Source organism: Oncorhynchus masou, chromosome 3, assembly GCF_036934945.1.
Source record: "Oncorhynchus masou masou isolate Uvic2021 chromosome 3, UVic_Omas_1.1, whole genome shotgun sequence".
Classification (NCBI taxonomy): domain Eukaryota; kingdom Metazoa; phylum Chordata; class Actinopteri; order Salmoniformes; family Salmonidae; genus Oncorhynchus; species Oncorhynchus masou.
In genome coordinates this window covers 18,042,494-18,064,439 of record NC_088214.1, presented here as the reverse complement: position 1 = coordinate 18,064,439, position 21,946 = coordinate 18,042,494, and the positions used below count along the sequence as shown (strand labels likewise).

General features: G+C 42.2%; 2 protein-coding genes across 2 annotated transcripts; both read right to left on the bottom strand.

Annotated features, from left to right (window-relative positions):
* Positions 1-1,657: 1,657 nt before the first annotated feature.
* Positions 1,658-6,459, bottom strand: LOC135511869 (zinc finger protein 160-like). Its single transcript, XM_064933373.1, has 2 exons — positions 6,033-6,459; positions 1,658-3,301 (listed from the first exon to the last, which is right to left on the bottom strand). Exons 1-2 carry the CDS (start codon positions 6,307-6,309, stop codon positions 2,253-2,255), a joined length of 1,326 nt encoding a protein of 441 aa, XP_064789445.1. The 5' UTR covers positions 6,310-6,459; the 3' UTR covers positions 1,658-2,252.
* A 5,888-nt stretch (positions 6,460-12,347) lies between these two features.
* LOC135511797 (uncharacterized) lies at positions 12,348-21,875 on the bottom strand. Its single transcript, XM_064933263.1, is given in 15 exon segments — positions 12,348-13,272; positions 13,274-14,810; positions 14,911-15,587; positions 15,689-15,876; positions 16,031-16,993; positions 17,187-17,258; positions 17,355-17,452; positions 17,671-17,827; positions 17,962-18,080; positions 19,798-19,905; positions 20,197-20,279; positions 20,498-20,642; positions 20,724-20,826; positions 20,908-21,258; positions 21,805-21,875. Coding segments are annotated over 14 exon segments (4,803 nt in total). The 5' UTR covers positions 20,996-21,258; positions 21,805-21,875; the 3' UTR covers positions 12,348-12,807.
* Positions 21,876-21,946: the final 71 nt, after the last annotated feature.

The window sequence follows — 21,946 nt, the reverse complement described above, 5'->3', positions numbered from 1 at the left end:
AGAGTTCTACGGACAATTCCTTCGACCTCATGGATTGTTTTTTTCTCTGACATCCACTGTCAACTATGGGTCCTTATACAGACAGGTATGTGCCTTTCCAAATCATGTCAAATCAATGGAATTTTCCACAGGTGGACTCCCAAGTTGTAGAAACATCTCAAGGATGATCAATGGAAACAGGATGCACCTGAAATCACCTGAGTCTCATAACAAAGGATCTGAATACTTATGTAAATAAGGCATCTGTTTATTTTACTTTGCAAAATCTAAAACCACTTTTTTTCTTTGTCATTATGAGGTATTGTGTATAGATTGAGGAAAACTGTATTTGATCTATTTAAATGAACAAAATGTGGATAAAGTCAAGGGGTCTGAATACTTGTAAAAATGACAATGTAAAAATCTGTCGTTCTGCCCCTGAACAAGGCAGTTAACCCACTGTTTCCCGGTAGGCCGTCATTGTAAATAAGAATTTGTTCTTAACTGACTTGCTTAGTTTAATAAAAGGTATTTTTTTTAAAATACATATTGGAGGACGTATTTATCTGAGACCAGGTTGCTTGTTGCGCTGTAACAACAAAGAATAATTATGGGAAGAATCTACTTTGGCAGTTACGGGAAATATAAAGATAATGATTAGGTGAATTAGCATAGGAGAAATGGGTTACGTTTAGAATAAAACGAACATGCAACCTTTGTATTGCCAGACCAGCAATTCGGGGTGTTCCTGCAGTAGCCATCATCTTGGAGGTGCTTAGAAATACGTAAAGTATATGATTGATGCCCCAATACTGATGATGGGTCAACTCCTAGAGATCTGTTATAACCCATGACTGCAAATAGAGTCAGCTTAGCCTTAGCTAAATCACATTTGGCACATCATTGTGCACCTGTTATTACAGATAATGTAATATATTGAGGCAAAAATTACAGACAGTAGCTCAATTGAGTGAACATGAATTTGATTAACATATTTGAAGTATAAAATATGCGATTTAGCAAACGCATTTATCCAAAGTGATTTAGTCATGTATGTGTGCATTTGAGTGGAGGCTGGTAGGAGGAGCTATAGGAGGACTGCTCATTGTTATGGCTGGAATGGAATTATTAGAAAAGAGTCAAACATGCGTGCTTGATACCACCCCATTTGTTCCATTTCAGCCAGTACAATGAGCCGTCCTCCTATAGTTCCTCCCACCAGCCTCCAATGGTGCATACACTTTTAGTATGGGTGGTCCCAGGAATCTAACCAAAGCCTATAATCCTACTGTATTTATCTTTTAATGCAGTCATTTGAAGCATCTTTTCGACTTTCGCTTATTTGCAACAATTGAAAAGACAACTTAGTATGTGTGGTCGATTTCGTTCTGAAGTTATCGTCGGTCACAGAGATAAACATCTTGATTCTATGTTTTGCAGAGATATTCAGTGTATAAAGTGACACAGAAGGGGGGGGGGGAAGCATCTAATGACGCACTTAGCTGTTCTACCAGTGGTCTGAGGTAGTCGGTAAATAATGAGCATTTTCAAGTGCAACTTTAGTTAACGATGGTTTTGGGAAACAGCGCAGAAGTTTAATGATGCTCCTATGAAGGTTTTAACGATGAATTTAGCCTTAAGAGGCTTTTGGGAAATCAGACCTAGAGCAGACGCCAAGTCAAAATAAGCCTTTAATGCATCTTTCTGACAGTCGCACTTGGGAGTGGACACCTACAGTGGCTACAACAGGAAGAAACAATTAGTCATGTCAAAACCAACACGATACAAAATTCTCAAGCAATAATGTTAATCATGCAATTTAAGTTACATAGTCAGCCTAGCTTACTGTCGAACTGTGTGGCAACAGTTCAACTATCTGTAAACAAAAATAGGGGTTCATTGACAGTTGTCAAAAAGCACAGTTTCACATTTTGTTGCATTGTACTTATACTGAAGTCATTGAAGAAATTTTAAAGATGTTTTACAATGCAATCAATGTCAAATTTATTTTTATCCCCAAAATGCACTAGCTCAAACTGCTGCTATGATCACAAAAATTAACCATACCTACAGGAGCATATGCGCAAGAAAATTCAAGCTATCATGCAACTGTTGCTCTCTTGGTGAGGCAAAGAAAATACTTAATTCATAATTTAGAAACCAGTGTCATGTTGGAAACCTAAACCTGATAATCTCAGTACACGGCTCAACAATCAATATTAAGAGTTCATTAAGTGTACAACGCTGAGAAATACACTTTGCATGTTGTAATCTTACATTCTGACATTGGCAAATTTACATTGATGTTTTTGATGTAGTTTGAGATTACTGAGAACTGTGAAACTTTTACCACACTGAACACAATTAAATGGCTTTTGTCCACTGTGAAATCGCTCATGTCTTTGGCAGTTGTCCTGCCTTGTAAACATCTTGCCACAGAGTCTGCAACTGAAAGGTCTCTCACCCGTGTGAACACTCTGATGTGACTTAAGTCTTTTTTTCTGAGTAAAACTTTTCCCACACTCAAGACATCTGTATGGCTTGACTCCAGCATGAGAGTGCTGGTGTGCTTCAAGTTGACAATGGCGGTGGAAGCTCTTTCCACACAATGAGCAGATGAACACTTTTTGGTTTGGCGCAGCTCTCCAAACATTTACCATCCTCTTTGTTTTCAATCTGTTCTTATTAAGAATATGCTCTTGGTTGTGTGAGTGAGACTCTGATGTAATCTCAGTTGCTCTCAAGAGCCCTTGTGAAGAAGGTCCTGGCTGCTGCAGTCTGGGATGTAAAATCAAGCCCTCAATCACAACAGGATGCCGAGTATCTCTGTACTGCCCCTGCACAACATGTATGGACTCAGACATGTCATTGTCATGATACACAGGATGCCTCTCAGGCTCCACTTTCAGTGGGACAGTGCTGAATATGTCATCCAGTGGTTTCCCTACAATGGACAAAGAGTTACAGGAAGGATGGGATGGGATGGGAGTGGGATATTGATCTGCCTGAGTTGAGAACATCTGTAAGCATCTCCCTGTAGAGTAAGACCCATCTGGGTGGCCAGAATTATTCCCACTTAGTCCTTGTGTAACAGAGGACCACAGCTGACTATCTCTCTCGTCCATTCTAAAGTCCACACTGTCTGTGATTCCTGGACCTTGTATGGTTCCCTGGGCTACATGTTCTTCCACCTGCTCTGCTTTCACCAGAAACTCCAGTCCACCCCTCGCCTCTTCAAGGTGTCCAGAAAGCTGCAGCTCATTGAAGCTCTCTACTTGGTCCTCTACAGGCATGGCTTGGCCTTTTTGGTTCTCTTCATCACCTGGAAGTAGAGTAGACAGTTTATATAATTATTAGAAATTATAAAGTTAAAATATTGCTGCGAGCAACAATGAATGGAGTTCACAGGATGACAGAAAGGACACAAGATCATTTGGATAACAAACCAAGTAGTACAGCTGTGAGAGTATTGAAGTATTTTGGAACACTAATGTGGAGTGTACCAACTGAGATTTAAATCATTTACACAGACAGACATAATAAAAGTCCCCGAAATCAAAGATGACCTCAATATACCAATACACTAATGCTGAAAATATTTCACAAAAGTTAACATAAACCAGTCAAACTGACCTCCTAATTGATATATACACTCAAAATATTAAGTAATGAATTAAGAATGATTACCTGCTGCATTCAAACGTACAGCATTAAACTAAAGTTCACTTGCGTCATCCTTGTGATATTGAGAGATAAACATGGTAATGCTTTCACTGATTGCACTTAAAGATAGACTGCGCAAAGAGCAGTACTTAAGGTTTTACATTATCCAGAAAAAGGTCCACTTTTCAATACATTCAGACCACATAATAGTGCAACAATGTGATTATACCGTTATTCTAAAAACAATATTTCACATTGTTTGTCTGCATTATTTAAATCAGCTACAAATCATTCTCAAATTCATTAGAGGCTAATTCAATGACTTTAAATACAAAATCTGGACTGAATCTGACATATGATTCATGAGATTATTGCAGATGATTTTGAGCATTAGCATTACATATGCAAATAATTCGTTAATCGTGTCCCTGTTCTTTGAGATATCAATACCAAATTCAGTGTGGTTCATCTTAGGGACGTACATGATAACGATGAACAGTTTTAAGTTGATAGGCCACTGTGGAGTGAATTTACAGTGGTTTTATAACTGAACACGTAAAATCTGATTATTGATTTGTCAATAACTCAGCCATCTTTTGACCAATCCTTTGTCTTAGTTTGAGAAAAGCTCATGTTAAGAGATGTACCATGGGCCTATTTTTATTTGGTCCGATGGTTCACAAGAAAGATATTTGAATAAATTGCATTTAATTATTACATTTTATTTAATCAGGGGCGCCCAATTGAGACCAGGGTTATTTTCAAATGGTTCCCTGAGGACATAACATAAAAGATACAACTGGAAGATACAAGATAGAATAACAAGAACATTACATTAGAAAGTCAAACTTCACCCGCAAATTATTGAAGTAAATCAAAACAATTGCACACCTCAGTGATCTAATTTATCATCAGGGTTTTAAACTGCTCTAGTGGCACCAGGGAATCCAAATGTAATTAATTTTGTAAGTGATTCCAAAAATGTCAAGCGTTAAAACTAAAAGTGGATTTACCTAGTTTGGTGGAGACCCAAGGAATGTCAAGAGTTAACCAACCCTGTGAACAGGTTTGGTATCATGTTTTTATACTTTAACAATGAAGTTAAGTCAGAAGCTTGTAAAGTAGAGCTTTCTAAACAAAAAGGGAGTAATGAAGTGATCTACAGGACTTTAATGAGTACCAGTAAACCCTTTGATGCATATTAGTATATTAGCATATGTGCTAATATGCATCTACTGGTAGTGTGGCCATCACTGGTAGAGTGGCACAGCAGTCTAAGGCACTGCATCTCAGTCCTAGATGCGACACTGCAGTCCCTGGTACGAATCCAGGCTGAACCACATCCGGCTGGGATTGGTAGTCCCATAGGGCAGCGCGCAATTGGACCAGCGTCGTCCGGGTTTGGCCGGGGTATACCGTCATTGTAAATAAGAATGTTCTAAACTGACTTGGGGGGGGGGGGTTATTGTGATTAGTCCAAGGACCACATTTGGAGTGAATCTGATTTTTAGATCATGAGAAGTCCATTTTTTTAGGATTATATTAAGCATCAGTGTTGCATAATCAAAAAAGTGAATTGTTAGTTTACTTATTTAAAATACAGTATCAATGCCCAACTTAACATGGTTATTCATGGTAAAGTCTTTGTGGAGTGGATTTACAAAAGGTCATAAATGAACAAGTAAAATCGAATTTCCTGTTTTATCAATAACTCAGCCATGTCTTAACGTAGTTTGAGAAAAGCTACGGGTTAGTTAATAGATGTAGCATGGGCCTACATATATATTGGGCCTATATGTATACATTGTTTTATTTGAGAAGTACACTTTTCTTTTTTTTTTTTTTGTAAAATCTATCCTGAAGGACCTTAAGGGTCCTTGAGGCAATTCTGTTCAGCACGAGGAATGACATCTGCCTAAAAAAATCTAAGTATCTAGTTCAAAGGGACTCCCTAAAAACACACCAACTTTGACCGGAAGTGAATTTCCGTAGCAGGTTAAGAGAGCATTTTTAGCTAACCCTAACTTAATTCTCTTAACCTCTTACGTTTATGCTCCTAACCAGCTACGAATACGTCACTTCTGGTTGTAACTGTATGAAGGTGGTGTGTTCTAAGGGAATATCCTAGGTCTAACGGGGCAACAGATATGTTTTAAGTGAGGCTGGTTATAATAATATGGCAATTGTGTCATTTCTTTAGACCATGGATTTTTGTTTCGATGTGGCAAATTAGGGAGAAAAAAGTTGACTCAAGCATAAATGATTTTATAAAAAAATGAGAATAACAATAGGTTGCAAAGCTGTGAACCCATTATAAGGTATCAAACAAACCGTGAACAGTGACAAAATAAGCTGACTTGATAGCACTAAGTCGAGTCAGCTCGCCTCACCTTTTTGTTGAGTCCCACTCCCAACCCGAATTCCCTCAGCATATTGCCTGTCATTTGCCACTCGTGCTGATACTTCGCTTTGAGCTTTCCGCAATTCTCTTTCCATCAGCTGTAAACTATTTTGAAGGCCTTCTATCTCATTTTCTTTCCGACACATTTCAAGCCGTAGCACGACGGTGCCCTCGTCTACAAGTTTGGTTATTTCTGCGACAGCTGCCTTTGATAGCACATCCATGATTGCAGCTATTTGTGTACTGAAAGAAACAGTGTTAGACATTGTTTTCAAATAAAATCACCGTTGTTACACCAAACGAATATGCAATGCTTGTGCCTCTGTGAAATGTTTATAACATAATTGTTTCTACTACTGTACAGCTTGTCGAAGCTGGCAAGTAGCACTGTCTGAAAAAATATGTTCTCTTTCCAAACGCCGAATAACGGAAATGACGACAGAAAGGGTAACCGTAAACGTTCCAATAAATGCCCACATATGGGGCTATTTCTGTGAAATGAATCAGAAAACACAAAAAAGACAATTAGTTCTATGCCTATGAAGTGTATTCACAAAAACGAATTAAAAACAGAAAATGCATTGGTTTATGGAATTTATATAAATAATGGCACAAAACATCTCTAGGTAATGCTCATAAATTATTACATTTGCTTGCTCATCCTTAACAACACCATGGTTATGCATGAGATGTGATACCTGAGATTTCCATACTTGAGTGTAAATTGACAACTCTTTGCAGATTTATTAAAAGTAATTTGAGGGAGAGAGCGTGTGCGAGAGAGGAATAGAAAGCGAGAGATGAGTTTTCTGAGTAGCCCTGAATCTTAGTGGGACGGTTATAGTCTCAGGCTGATTTATTCACACAGTATAATTAATAATCAGATGAATAGTCAGAGACTTCAATCCAAAGACGGAAATGAACGGACTTTTAATGCATTCCAGACTAGTACACTCAAGTTAACCAACAGAATGTGCATACCGTATGAAGATGGAAGAATGGCCCTGGAAGGAATGGTGTCTGTTTTACGGTCTCCTGACCAATTGTGCAATTTTGTGTATTTTTTGGTGCTTCCGCCATCGTTTTTGGTGCTTCCACCATCGTTTTTGGTGCATCCACCATCGTTCCGCAATGACCAAAAAGAGCTTCTGGACATCAGAACCTCGATTTAGACGAGGACTCCTATTTCAATGAGTCGGAGGTGAAAGACATATTGATTATCCCGGACCAGGCCATAATCCCCAACACTTGAAGCAGGCGAAGACGGTGCTATAGAGGCCGGCGCGCAGGCACCCTGATGAGACTACGGTTTCAAATTAATAAACCGCTTCTACCCTCTGTTCTATTGGCGAATGTGCGGTCGCTGGAGAATAAACTGGACGAGCTCCATTCGAGACTATCTTATCAACGGGATATTAAGAATTGTAATATACTCTTCTTCTCTGAGTCATGGCTGAACAAGGACATGGGTAATATACACTATATATATAAAAGTATGTGGACACCCTTTCAAATTAGTGGATTTGTCTATTTCAGCAATTCCCGTTGCTGACAGGTGTATAAAATCAAACACACAGCAATGCAATCTCTATAGACAAACATTGGCAGTAGAATAGGCTTACTGAAGAGCTCAGTGACTTAAAACGTGGCACTGACATAGGATGCCACCTTTCCAACAACTCAGTTTGTCAAATTTCTGCCCTGCTAGAGCTGCCCCGGGCAACTGTAAGGGCTGTTATTGTGAAGTGGAAACGTCTAGGAGCAACAATGCCTCAACTAGGAAGTGATAGGCCACACAAGCTCACAGAACGGGACCGCCGAGTGCTGAAATATTGTCTGTCCTCAGTTAAAACACTCACTACCGAGTTCCAAACTGCCTCTGGAAGCAATGTCAGCACAAGAACTGTTCGTTGAGAGCTTCATGAAATAGGTTTCCATGGCCGAGCAGCCACACACAAGCCTAAGATCACCATGCGCAATGCCAAATGTCGTCTGGAGTGGTGTAAAGCTCGCCACCTTTGGACTCTGGAGCAGTGGAAAAGCGTTCTCTGGAGTGATGATTCACGCTTCACCATCTGGCAGTCTGACAGATGAATCTGGGTTTGGTGGATGTCAGGAGAACGCTACCTGCCCGAATGCATATTGCCAACTGTAAAGCTTGGTGGAGGAGGAATAATGCTCTGGGGTTGTTTTTCATGGTTCGGGCTAGGTCCCTTAGTTCCAGTGAAGGGAAATCTTAACGCGACAGCATACAATGACATTCTAGACGATTCGGTGCTTCCAACTTTGTGGCAACAGTTTGGGGAAGGCCCTTTCCTATTTCAGTATGACAATTCCCCTGTGCCCAAAGCGAGGACCATACAGAAATTGTTTGTCGAGATCGGTGTGTTAGAATTTCTTCACTGGCCTGCACAGAGCCCTCACCTCAACTCCATTGGACATCTTTGTGATGAATTGGAATGCCGACTGAGAGCCAGGCCTACTCAGCCAACATCAGTGCCCGACCTCACTAATGCTCTTGTGGCTGAATGGAAGCAAGTCCCCGCAGCAATATTCCAACGTCTATTGGAAAGCCTTCCCAGAAGAGTGGAGGCTGTTATAAAAACAAAAGGGGACCAACTCCATATTAATGCACATGATTTTGGAATGAGATGTTCGACGAGCATACTTTTGGTCATATGTTCAGCCTCCTACGAATTGAAGGAAAATTATGAAAACAGAGTGATGAAAGATACATTTTATTTTTTTTCTTGGTCAATTTTTTGGGAAGCCTGGCTTCCCTTGGCATCTATGAATACACACCATTGCTTATGTTTCAAAAAGCTCTGCACATAGTCAGCCTTGACCATGACTCTCAGTTCCATTACATTACACTTAAGTCATTGTTCGAAGGCGTCTTCTGCAGGGGGGAGTTTTGTTAAAAGCCGCTCCGCTCAGTCTGAACATTAACACGCATCACTTGCAGTATGGTTTTGGATGCATACGGACGTTATCTTTCATATAGACAAAACAAAAAACATTGTTAAAACCGGTTAAAACGGTGTATATTTCTTTTTGCATTTGTGAAATTATTTTGATGTGATATGAAAGTAGAGGGATTTATGTTTCTACACTGAACAAAAATATAAATGCAACATGCAACTGGGAATACAAATATGCATCTGATAGTCACAGATTAAAAAAATGTAAAGTAGGGGCGTGGATCAGAAAACCAGTTTAAACCGGGATTTATCCGCGAAGAGCATACATCTCCAGCATGCCCAGTAACCATCACAGTTAAGAATTTGTCCACTGAAGTTGGTTACTATGCCAAACTGCAGTCAGGTCAAGACCCTGGAGAGGACGACGAGCACGCACATGAGTTTCTCCGAGACGGTTTCTGACAGTTTATGCAGAAATTTTTGGGTTGTGCAAACCCACAGTTTTATCAGCTGGTGAAGAAGCCAGATGCGGAGGTCCTTGGCTGGATGGGTACATGTGGTCTGCGTTTGTGAGGCCACTTGGACGTACTGACAAATTCTCTAAAATTATGTTGGAGGCAGCTTATGGTAGAGAAATAAACATTCAATTATTTGACAACAGCTCTGATGGACATTCCTACAGTCAGCATGCCAATTGCACACTCCCTCAAAACTTGAGACATCTGTGGCATTGTGTTGTGTGACAAAACTGCACATTTTAGAGTGGTCTTTTATTGTCCTCAGCATAAGGTGCACCTGTGTAAGAATCATGCTGTTTAATCAGCTTATTGAAATGCCAAACCTGTTAGGTGGATGGATTATCCTGGTAAAGGAGAACTGCTCACTAACAGGGATGTAAACAAATGTGTGCAAAACATTTAAGAGAAATAAGTTGCAAACTATTTTGAAGGCCTTCCATCTCATTTACTTTCCAGCACATTTCAAGCCGTAGCACTACGGTGCCCTCGTCTACAAGTTTGGTTATTTCTGCAACAGCTGCCTTTACTAGCACATCCATGATTGCAGCTATTTGTGTACTGAAAGAAACAATGTTAGACATTGTTCTTCAAATAAAATCACCCTTGTTATACAAAAACGAATATGTAGTGCTAGTGGCTCTGTGAAATGTTTATAACATAATCAGTTCTACTATTGTACAGCTTGTCGAAGCTGGCAAGCAGCAGTGTTTGTGAGAATTTTTTAAAAGACTAATAATACAAAATACATACACACTACCATTCAAAAGTTTGGAGGTTACTTAGAAATGCCCTTGTATTTCAAAGAAAAGCACATTTTTTGTTGATTAAAATAACATCAAATTGATCCAAAATACAGTGTAGACCTTGTTAATGTTGTAAATGACTATTGTAGCTGTAAACGTCAGATTTATTATAATTTTAAAAGGCTAATTGATCATTAGAAAACCCTTTTGCAATTATGTTAGCACAGCTGAAAACTGTTGTTCTGATTAAAGAAGCAATAAAACGGACCTTCTTTAGACTAGTTGAGTATCTGGAGCATCAGCATTTGTGGGTTTGATTACAGGCAGCAAAATGGCCAGAAACAAAGGACTTTCTTCTGAAACTCATCAGTCTATTCTTGTTCTGAGAAATAAAGACTATTCCATGCGAGAAATTGCCAAGAAACTGAAGATCTCGTACAATGCTGTGTACTACTCCCTTCACAGAACAGGGCAAACTGGCTCTAACCAGAATAGAAAGAGGAGTGGGAGGCCCCGGTGCACAACTGAGCAAGAGAACAAGTACAATAGAGTGTCTAGTTTGAGAAACAGATGCCTCACAAGTCCTCAACTGGCAGCTTCATTAAATAGTACCCGCAACACACCAGTCTCAACATCGACAGTGAAGAGGCGACTCCGGGAAGCTGGCCTTCTAGGCAGAGTTGCAAAGAAAAAGCCATATCTCAGACTGGCCAATAAAAAGAAAAGATTAAGATGGGAAAAAGAACACAGACACTGGACAGAGGAACTCTCCCTAGGAGGCCAGCATCCCGGAGACGCCTCTTCACTGTTGATGTTGAGACTGGTGATAAGATACAATACCAGTCAAAAGTTTGGACACCTATTCATTCAAGGGTTTTTCTTTATTTATACTATTTTCTACATCGTAGAAATATAGTGAAGATATCAAAACTATGAAATAACACATATGGAATCATGTAGTAACCAAAAAAGTGTTAAACAAATCAAAATAGTAGCCACCTTGTGCCTTTTTGACAGCTTTGCACACTCTTGGCATTCTCTCAATCAGCTTCACCTGGAATGCTTTTCCAACAGTCTTGAAGGAGTTCATACATATGCTGAGCACTTGTTAGCTGCTTTTCCTTCACTCTGTGGACCAACTCATCCCAAACCATCTCAATTGGGTTGAGATTGGGTGATTGTGGAGGCCAGGTCATCTGATGCAGTACTCCATCACTCTCCTTCTTGGTCAAATAGCCCTTACACAGCCTGGAGGTGTGTTTTAGGTCATTGTCCTGTTGAAGAACAAATGATAGTCCCACTAAGTACAAGCCGGATGGGATGGTGTGTCGCTGCAGAATGCTGTGGTAGCCATGCTGGTTAAGTGTGCCTTGAATTCTAAATAAATCATGACAGTGTCACCAGAAAAGCACCCCCACACTATCATACCTCCTCCTCCATGCTTCACGGTGGGAACCACACATGTGGAGATCATCCGTTCACCTACTCTATGTCTCACAAAGACACTGCGGTTGAAACAAAAAAACTCACATTTGGACTTATCAGACCAAAGGACAGATTTCCACCAGTCTAATGTCCATTGCTCGTGTTTCTTGGCCCAAGCAGGTCCCTTCTTCTTATTGGTGTCCTTTAGTAGTGGTTTCTTTGCAGCAAGTTGACCACAAAGGCCTGATTCACTCAGTCTCCTCTGAACAGTTGATGTTGAGATGTGTCTGTTACTTGAACTCTGTGAAGCATATATTTGGGCTGCAATCTGAGATGCAGTTAACTCTAATGAATTTATCCTCTGCAGCAGAGGTAACTCTGGGTCTTCCTTTCCTGTCCTCATGAGAGCCAGTTTCATCATAGCGCTTGATGGTTTTTGCAACTGCACTTGAAGAAACTTTCAAAGTTCTTGAAGTTTTCCGGTTCGACTGACCTTCATGTCTTAAAGTAATGATGGACTGTTGTTTCTCTTTGCTTATTTGAGCTGTTCGTGCCATAATATGGACTTGGTCTTTTACCAAATTGGGTTATCTTCTGTATAGCACCCCTATGTCCTTATATTGTGATATTTCTGTGAAATCAGTAAGGACAGCTACTTGTCAAATTATTTCTGAAAATACAAATAAGACAATTATTTTTGTCTGCAGAATAAATTTATTCACAAAAATGAATTAAAAACAGAAAATGCATTGGTTTATGGAATTGTTACAAATAATTACATCTCGAGCCATTGCGCATAAGAAGTTACAATTTTCTTGCTCACAATACCTATGGTTATGCATGAGATGTGATACCTGAGATTGACATACTTGGGTGTAAATTTACAACTCTTTGTAGATTGAAACCAAGTTAAAATTGCAAGTTAGTTTAATAGGTTGAAAACAGCAACAAAAAAGGAGGACATTTACAGTTGGGGGGGGGGAGTCTGCGTGGGATCAGTTTTCTGAGTAGCCCTGAATATTAGTGGGACGGGGTTCTAGGCCGTACAGGCAGTATGGAAAATATAACTATATGTAAATGACACGTTTGTATACTAACCATCCAGACAGAGTCAATGACTATAACATTTACTGGCTTTTATGTCCACCTCTTTCTCTTTATTGTACTTCATATCCTCTCTCTCTTTTTTTCTCCCTTTCACTGCCCTCTTTCTCTCTCCCTCTCTTGATTCCCATGGCAACAGCTTCATCAAAACACATACTGACTGGACTGTTCTTCATCATGTCTTTCACTCCCCCCTCATCCACATCTCTCCTCCTCTCCCTCACCCCCCCACTCTGTGCCTCCTTTTTGCCTGTGCCCTCATCTTCCCCATCCTCATTCCACCCTCGTTCTGTCTCGCTGACTTTGTCATGCTCTGGCTTTCCTTCCATCTTTCTCTCCTTATCTTGCTGTCCCAGAGTCCTGTGTACCTTTCCCTTTCCACTGTCTGTCTCTCTCCTCTCCCTCTGGTGCTGCTGTTGTCTGAGGTTCAGTGCAGTTATTCGGCAGTGATGGGGCTTGGGTGGTACCACTGGCACTGATCTGGCTTGATACACTTTAGGGGGTGTTTGTTGTTTAGACCACGACCAGCACTCTCCCTATCCCTTTTTCAGACCCCACTTTACTATCCATCGCTTCGTTTTCTCCCTCATATTTTTTGTTGTTGTTTATCTGGATCTCTTTCAGTTCTTCTTCTCTTTCCTCTATTGTTGGTGTCTTTAGTTGATCTTTCGTCTCTCCTTTCTTCTTCTTCTCATCTGTCTCCCATTGGACCACACGTATACTATCTCCTTCTTCCTCCCAGATGACATCTCCCACTTCCATCTTTTTCTCTCCCTCCTCATATCCCTCTCCCACAACATCCTTTATAAGATCTATATCTCTTTGTCTTCTCTCTAAAACGTGCTGTGCCTCTAGGTCCTGTTTCTCATTATAAATCAACATATTTTCTACCCTCTCTTCAGCTGCCTCTTCCTCAGTCTCTCCCATGGTATCCACACCTTCCACCCTCTCTTCAGCTGCGTCTTCCTCAGTCTCTCCCATGGTATCCACTCCTTCAGCTGCCTCTTCCTCAGTCTCTCCCATGGTATCCACTCCTTCAGCTGCATCTTCCTCAGTCTCTCCCATGGTATCCACTCCTTCAGCTGCCTCTTCCTCAGTCTCTCCCATAGGATCCACTCCTTCCACCGCTTTCTTCACCTCTTCTTTTGCATTCATCTCTTCACTTGCCTTACTCTCATCTATCTCTTTCATGATCTCTTTCTGTTGTACTCCAATCATCTCTCCATCTTCTTTGGTTTCTATCACCTCTTCTATAAATGTACTTCCCTCAGTCTCTCCTTCCCTATCCTTCCTCTCTCCACTTTCCATCATGTCATCCCTCACTACTATGCTCATCATCTCTTCATAAATGACTTCTTCCGGCTTGGTGTCCTCTTCTCCTACTTCCCTTTCATCACCTGCTATCCTGTCATCCTCTTCTTCAATCATTCCTCCTTGTTCCTTCTCCTTCACTCCCACCCTAACCCCCACATCATTTTCTTCTGTTTTTACCAATTCCATTAATACCTCTCTCTCCTCTCTTTTGCCCATATCTCCCTCGCTCTCACATGCTGTTTCTTCTCCCTCTTGTTTGTCCCATCCTCCCCCGTTTCTATCATCTCTTTCCTCCATCACTTCCTCTACCTTCTTCTCCTCTCCGTTTTCCTTCTCTCCCACTCTCTCCCTCTTAGCACTTTTTTCAGGATGCTCTTTTACATCCCCAGCTGAATCTCTAGAAACCTCCTCTGATCGCTCATTGACTATGTTCTCTGGCTCTTCAGCACAGGAAACAATAAGACAGGCCGTGAGTAAATGCTCTTGTGGGTTTTCTGCCTCGGCTTCGCTCCCTGTATCACCATTATAACCCTCTGAAATCACACCTTCTTCAGCACATTGACTCTTCAGGACCTCTTCATCGTCTTTGAGCTTCAGATGAACTCTAGTGGTCTGCAGTGAGGCCTCCTCACAGTCAGTTGATGCGGATGCTGAAGCGTGGCTCTTCTCATTGTCATCTGGAGTTTCCTCTTCCTCCATGATGCTGGTTTCAACCAAGTGACAACTTTCTTCTATGTCAGTGCTGCAAAGTGAAGGCGATCTATGATGACAAGTAACATTTATCAAGTACATTTATCCTGATCTGCTGTTCTTCACTTTATAAATAACCTGCCTCTGCTTACCTTTCTGTGCAAGTATTGGTCAGGGTGTCTGCCTGGTTTTTCTCCTGGCTGTCTCGATCCTGTTCTGCATCCTCCTCCTCCACCAGTTTCATCGCTTCCAGACTATTCTTTTCTTCAGCTTTGCTATACCTCAAAACCTCCACTGATTGGTGACAGCAGTCAGGGGAATCAATGTCCAAGTGCTCAGGGGGAATTCTGGCCTCAGAACTAGGAATTGGTCCGTCATCAGAGGCACCGTCCAGTGGTTGTGAGGGCACAGGGGCTGGGGACAAACTGTTCTCCAAGTCAGTCTGAGGTCCACTCCATGTCAGTCTGTTGAACACCAAACTAGATGGTAGACTTTTACAGAACATGTCATCATCATCCTCCTCATCTTCTTTGTCGTAATCATCACCTTCTTCATCCTCCTCTTCTTCAGATGAGGAGGAGGAAGACAGAGCAGGCAGGAAGGGCCGGGACATGTAAGGCAGACTCATTGACTTGTTGGCTCGCCCATACTGATCTATGCTTAGAGGCCTGTGTATGGGCGTTTGTGTCTGTATTTGTGTCTGTGCGTCTACAGGTGGCCGTGTGACAGGGTCTGGTCTGTCATGTGAGAGTCCTGGGGATCTATGCTCCACCTCGTCTTCATACTCATCATCCCCATGATGAGGCTCCACCGAGAACTCTTGGAACATCTGGGAGGAGAGAGGATGGAAAAGAGAGGTTAGGATCATAACTAAATGATTAAACACACAGACACACACAAAGAAACAGACAGACACAGACACATACACACCTGGCTGGAGACACTGCTGTCCATAAGGTCAAGGAATCCAAAAGTATCCTGAAAGTCCAGTGGACAGTCCTGGTCTTGTTCATCGTCCTCCTCCATCAGAGGAAATGGCAAATCTATGGCAACTACTTCATTTTTGACACCTGACATATCTGGGGCATCCAGGGCAGTCTGCACAGAGCATTTCATATCTGAGGAGTAAAGGCAAATGTTACAGATTGACACAAATGTCCTATCCAAGTGAATTTCACTCCAACCGGTATCTATAAACCTACTACCATGACTATTGTACTTCCCTTATTACGCAAATTATGTTTATTTAAACACATAAATGATTAGACATACCCATGTATTCTCCCTCTTCATCCTCATCGTTGTCATGGTTTTCTGCATCCCCTTCTCCACCCTCACCCTGAACCTGACTCTCTTCAATGCTCTCTTCTGATGGCTTAGATACACAGTCCCCATTCACTTCCTCTTCTCTCTCCTCTTCTCCTCTTCCCCATTTTTCTTCAACTTTATCTTCCTCTGCCTCACCTCTCCTCTCCCCTGTTACCTCTTCATCTCTTCTCTTGCCGAGGTCAGTCTTGTCCTCCCTCTTAACTTCTACTCGGATGTGCCTTTCCCCTTCCCCTCCCTCCTGTCTGTCACCCTCCCTTGCCTCCTGTCTGTCACCCTCCCTTGCCTCCTGTCTGTCACCCTCCCTTGCCTCCTGTCTGTCACCCTCCCTTGCCTCCTGTCTGTCACCCTCCCTTGCCTCCTGTCTGTCACCCTCCCTTGCCTTCTGTCTCTCCCCCTCCCTTCCCTTCCGTCTGTCACCCTCCCTTGCCTCCTGTCTGTCACCCTCCCTTGCCTTCCGTCTGTCACCCTCCCCGCCCTCTCCTTTATCTCCACTCTCTTGTCCTCCTCTATGGTTGCCCCTGTCCGCTCCACCCCCCTGCAGCACCCCAAAGGCCAGGCCTGATGTGATGTGAAGGGGTACTGTGACCGAGAAAGGTCCGGAGATGTGGATCCCTGCCCGCCGGTCGGCTTTGCTGGAGAGTCCTGGGGATCTGGATGGGGGTTGCAGAGCCTCAGTGCTGTTGCCCCCACCACAGTGACTGTCCAGTCGACTGTATATGCCCTGTGTTCCCCCGCCTCCGCTCACTACACTCACACTAGCCCCCTGACCCCTCCGGTAGGTCACAGCATACCCGCTGCCCATATCACCACCACTACTGGAAGCCCCTCCCTCCGCACCCCCCTGGGTACAGGGAGAGGGCTGAGCCAAGGGGGACATCACAGTGGAAGGGGGTCGTTGTCTGGAACCTGAGAGGTATTGTAAACATTCACATTAGTCTACACAAAACTGTCATAATTGTAAGACTATAGTACTACTGAACACAGAAAATAAATGATTCCTTAGCCTTACCAGTATGCATTCATTTAATTATTATAAAAACATATTCACCAACATCTATACAATAAGATAAAGACTGGGTAAACAAGTAAGGAGATGCACCTTCATGCGGATAGGGCACAGAGCTCAGGGAATCCATGCTCTTTGCTGGCCTCAAGACAGTTCTCTCTTTTTCTACAGATGGAAGGATGATTGTCAAACTCAAAATAATCATTATTACCATTGCAAAGCCATGCATTGAATTAAAGATAACATCAGTGTGTCACTCACCTTTGGCCGAGTTCTTGTTCCTCCGTCTCGGGTCATGGAGTCTGCCTCCTAAATTGAAGATGGACTTCCACTTCCTGCCCTTAAGAGATCCCTTCCTCCTGAAGTAGAGAATGTTACTTCTGTTACTCTGGCCGGGATTTTTCTACACCACGTGACATGGCCATGTAGGAAAAACTATATGCCCTAATACTAACCTATCCATTACCATTACAAACACTAAACCTCTTCCAACCTCAACCACTATACTGCTACTATCTTGATGATAAATTGGCATAAACTGGCCATGTTTTTTTTTTTTTTGTGTGAATTTGCTTACTTGTCTGTCCCGTCTATGATGGCGTGGTAGGAACGCATGGCAGGGGGACCGTCCCCTGGGCTGATGTTGCCTAACTGGAATGGAATGGCCCGGAAGAAAGGTTCCTCTGGATTGTGTATAGAGGGAGATGGGAGTGACTTCCGGCGCTCCGTAATACCTTTAATAAGGAGGTGAAGAATAGAGGGAGGAGATATGAGTGTTGTGAGTGAGTATCTATTCTCTATGGCTGAGAAAGAGAGAAAGTGCGAGAGAGACAGGGAGAGAGAAAGAGAGAGAGGAAAAGTGATGTACCTGAATCAGGAAACAGCTGGGGCACGTGGGTGAGGATGAATTCCACCACGATAGATTGGACCCTCACCTCCATAAAGGCTGCTGTACCGTTAAACCCTGACGCCTCAATGTCCTTTGATCTGCAAACAAACTCAGAGGATTAAACAACATTGAACAATGCAAACACCCTGTTTTAACTATATATTCACGTCTTTCTCTCTCATGTACACTACCATTCAACACTTTGGGGTCACTTAGAAATGTCCTTGTTTTCCATGAAAACATACATGAAATGAGTTGCAAAATGAATAGGAAATATAGACAAGACAATATTATAAATAATGACAAGATTATAAATTGACAAGATTATAAATAATGATTTTTAATTGAAATAATAATTGTGTACTTCAAACTTTGCTTTCGTCAAAGAATCCTCCCTTTGCAGCAATTACAGCCTTGCAGACCTTTGGCATTCTAGCTGTCAATTTGTTGAGGTAAACTGAAGAGATTTCACCCCATGCTTCCTGAAGCACCTCCCACAAGTTGGATTGGATTGATGGGCACTTCTTACGTACCATACGGTCAAGCTACTCTTACAGCTCAATAGGGTTGAGATCCGGTGACTGTGCTGGCCACTCCATTATAGACTGCTTCTTCCCTAAATAGTTATTGCATAGTTTGGAGCTGTGCTTTGTCCTGTTGTAGGAGGAAATTGGCTCCAATTAAGCACCGTCCACAGGGTATGGCATGGCGTTGCAAAATGGAGTGATAGCCTTCCTTCTTCAAGATCCCTTTTATCCTGTACAAATCTCCCACTTTACCACCACCAAAGCACCCCCAGACTATCACATTGCCTCCACCATGCTTGACAGATGGCGTCAAGCACTCCTCCAGCATCTTTTCATTATTTCTGCATCTCACAAATGTTCTTCTTTGTGATCCGAACACCTCAAACCTCAAACTTAGATTTGTCTGTCCATAACACTTTTTTACAATCTTCCTCTGTCCGTTGTCTGTGTTCTTTCGCCCATCTTAATCTTTTCTTTTTATTGGTCAGTCTGAGATATGGCTTTTTCTTTGCAACTCTGCCTAGAAGGCCAGCATCCCGGAGTCGCCTCTTCACTGTTGACGTGGAGACTGGTGTTTTGCGGGTACTATTTAATGAAGCTGCCAGTTGAGGACTTGTGAGGTGTCTTTATCTCAAACTAGACACTCTAATGTACTTGTCCTCTTGCTCAGTTGTGCACCGGGGCCTCCCATTCCTCTTTCTATTCTGGTTAGAGCCAGTTTGCGCTGTTCTGTGGAGGGAGTAGTACACAGCGTTGTACCAGATCTTCAGTTTCTTGGCAATTTCTCACATGGAATAGCCTTCATTTCTCAGAACAAGAATAGACTGACGAGTTTCAGAAGAAAGGACTTTGTTTCTGGCCATTTTGCGCCTGTAATCGAACCCACAACTGCTGATGCTTCAGATACTCAACTAGCCTAAAGGCCAGTTTTATTGCTTCTTTAATCAGAACAACAGTTTTCAGCTGTGCTAACATAATTGCAAAAGGGTTTTCTAATGATCAATTAGTCTTTTAAAATGATAAACTTGGATTAGCTAACGCAACGTGCCATTGGAACACAGGAGTGATGGTTGCTGATAATGGGCCTGTTCTCCTATGGAGATATTCCATAAAAAATCTTCAGTTTCCAGCTACAATAGTCATTTACAACATTAACAATGTCTATACTGTATTTCTGATCAATGTTATGTTATTTTAATGGACAAAAAACATGCTTTCTTTCAAAAACAAGGACATTTCTAAGTGACCTCAAACTTTTGAATGGTAGTGTACACACAAACCCACACACCTGAGAAGGTTCGGAGCCCAAACAATGGCGAGGTTCCGGGAATGCATATTGGTGTGTGAGGAGTGAGAAGCCATCTTGACAAGGTGGCGCATCAGGAACTCCAGAGTTCTGAGAAACCAGTGGGAGGGAGAAGGGGCAGAAAGAGATGGAAGTGGGATAGTTAATTTAAAAACTGTTTAAAAACATTTGAAACTGTTTGAGAATAACTATGCATGGCTAGAAAAGCAGTGCACAGCCTGAAATATACTAGTAAGTTCAAGCGATATGGCATGTAGAAAAGCAGAATTTACCTCTAGTTATAAACAGACGGTTGCAGGCCATGTAATATATGAAAACATACCGCAGTCATTTACACTTTCTATATCTATAGTGAAAGAGAGTTAAATAGTAGAGGTTTACTTGTAATGGGGAGCGGGTAACTCTTTCAGCACATCCTTAATCTTAACCAGCCTCTCCTCCTCCAACTGAATCGCCACAGCTTCCTGATGGGTAAAGAGGTGTGAGGTTGATACAAAAAGGCATATGCCATCTTTATTCTGGGTCCCATTTAGTAGGTATGAAATGGGAGCAAATGTTTTCTAATCCGAACTTAATAAAACAAGAATTATCAATTTCAAAACGCTTTCTCCTTTTTGTTCTTACTGAACGCAACACTGGTGTCTGTCCATGTCTCTGAATGACTATCAAGACAGGTACTCACAGCATATTTGTCATAGAGCTGGTATGTGAGGAGGGGATTGGGTAATTCTCTGAAGTAGGCCTTGCAGACAGAGCTGACACAGTGAATGTCCTGCAGGTACACATCCTTATTGAGATCCGGGGTCCCCTCACTGTCAAACTCACCCCTGTTTGGAGACAAACACAACATTTCACTGCTGTACACAGGCACACAAACACAAGCACACAAACTCACACACCACACTTACCTTAGTTTCTGTGTGTTGGATGACACCCCAGATAGCCTGTAGATCCCATCTACCACCCCATGCTCCTCAATGAATTCACTGCAGCTTCGCAGCACCTGGGGAACTGAGAGGGAGACAAGACCATGGTTTTCAAGCTAATATTTAACATATTCTAGTCAATTGTCTGGGGAAACTTGGGACTTACTCTCCTGACAGGTAGTGGACAAGTGGTCCAACAGGTCACAGCCAAACACCTTCTCATTGTTCCCTCCTTTTCTCCGGAGTCTCCGCATCTCTTCTTTTCTCCTGCCGCAACCTCTCGCACATCCAGCCCTGTGTGTTTGTGTGTCTGATATATGTATTTTCTGTATAACTTGGTTAATGGTAACGTGACCATGAGGTGCTCATATACATTTACAATATACAACAATGTGTTTTCTTCATTGCATTTCATTAAGTGTTATTGTTCCACTCTGTGATGTGCAGTGCTATATACTGTGATATAATGAGCTGTGTTTTAAGGCATTGTGCTCGGTCATGCTGTCTTTGTGGCACTCTGCAAAGTAAGAAACCAGCTAAATCATCTTCTCAATATACGTACACCAACACAACACTTAATGTGATCATTTGTGAGCATCGCTCACAATCTACAGCATGCATCAGTCTTCACTTCCCCTTAATGTCTTCTTCACAAAATAAACAGGCCACACCCTTTACCCCAATACTCCTAGACTCCCTCTCAGTGCTGTGATTTGGGGAGACTTAAAGTAAATAACGCCTAGTCTTCCTATGCTAATGGAACACTGACACCCCTAACCCCGGCTCTGGCTGTTCTCCGTGACCGATAAAGGCCTTCTCCTCCCTGCCTCTCGCAGCCATTGTGGCCCTCTCACTGCAGCGGAAGTCAATTATATTGTATGTCGTTCTGACTGCAGGCCTGTCGAAGAACATGAAGCCTCTGAGCCTGACCCTACCTCTCCATCCCCCTGACCCCTACCATTCCACCCCTAACACACTGTCACTGCTACTCCTCTCAAGTTTCGGGTGACATTGAGGTAAAAACAAGAATAAAAAAGCGTAATAAAAAGTTGACTGTTCCTACCTTCACTCTGCACCGGCACAACCAAGCAGCAGCAAGCAGTGACGCAAGAAACCACTAAACTTCCCCTGTCGACTTCCTGAGTCTCTTTCTCGCTCGCGTTCTCTTTCTGTATATCTCCTCCATTAGCTCTGCCTCTGTTGAT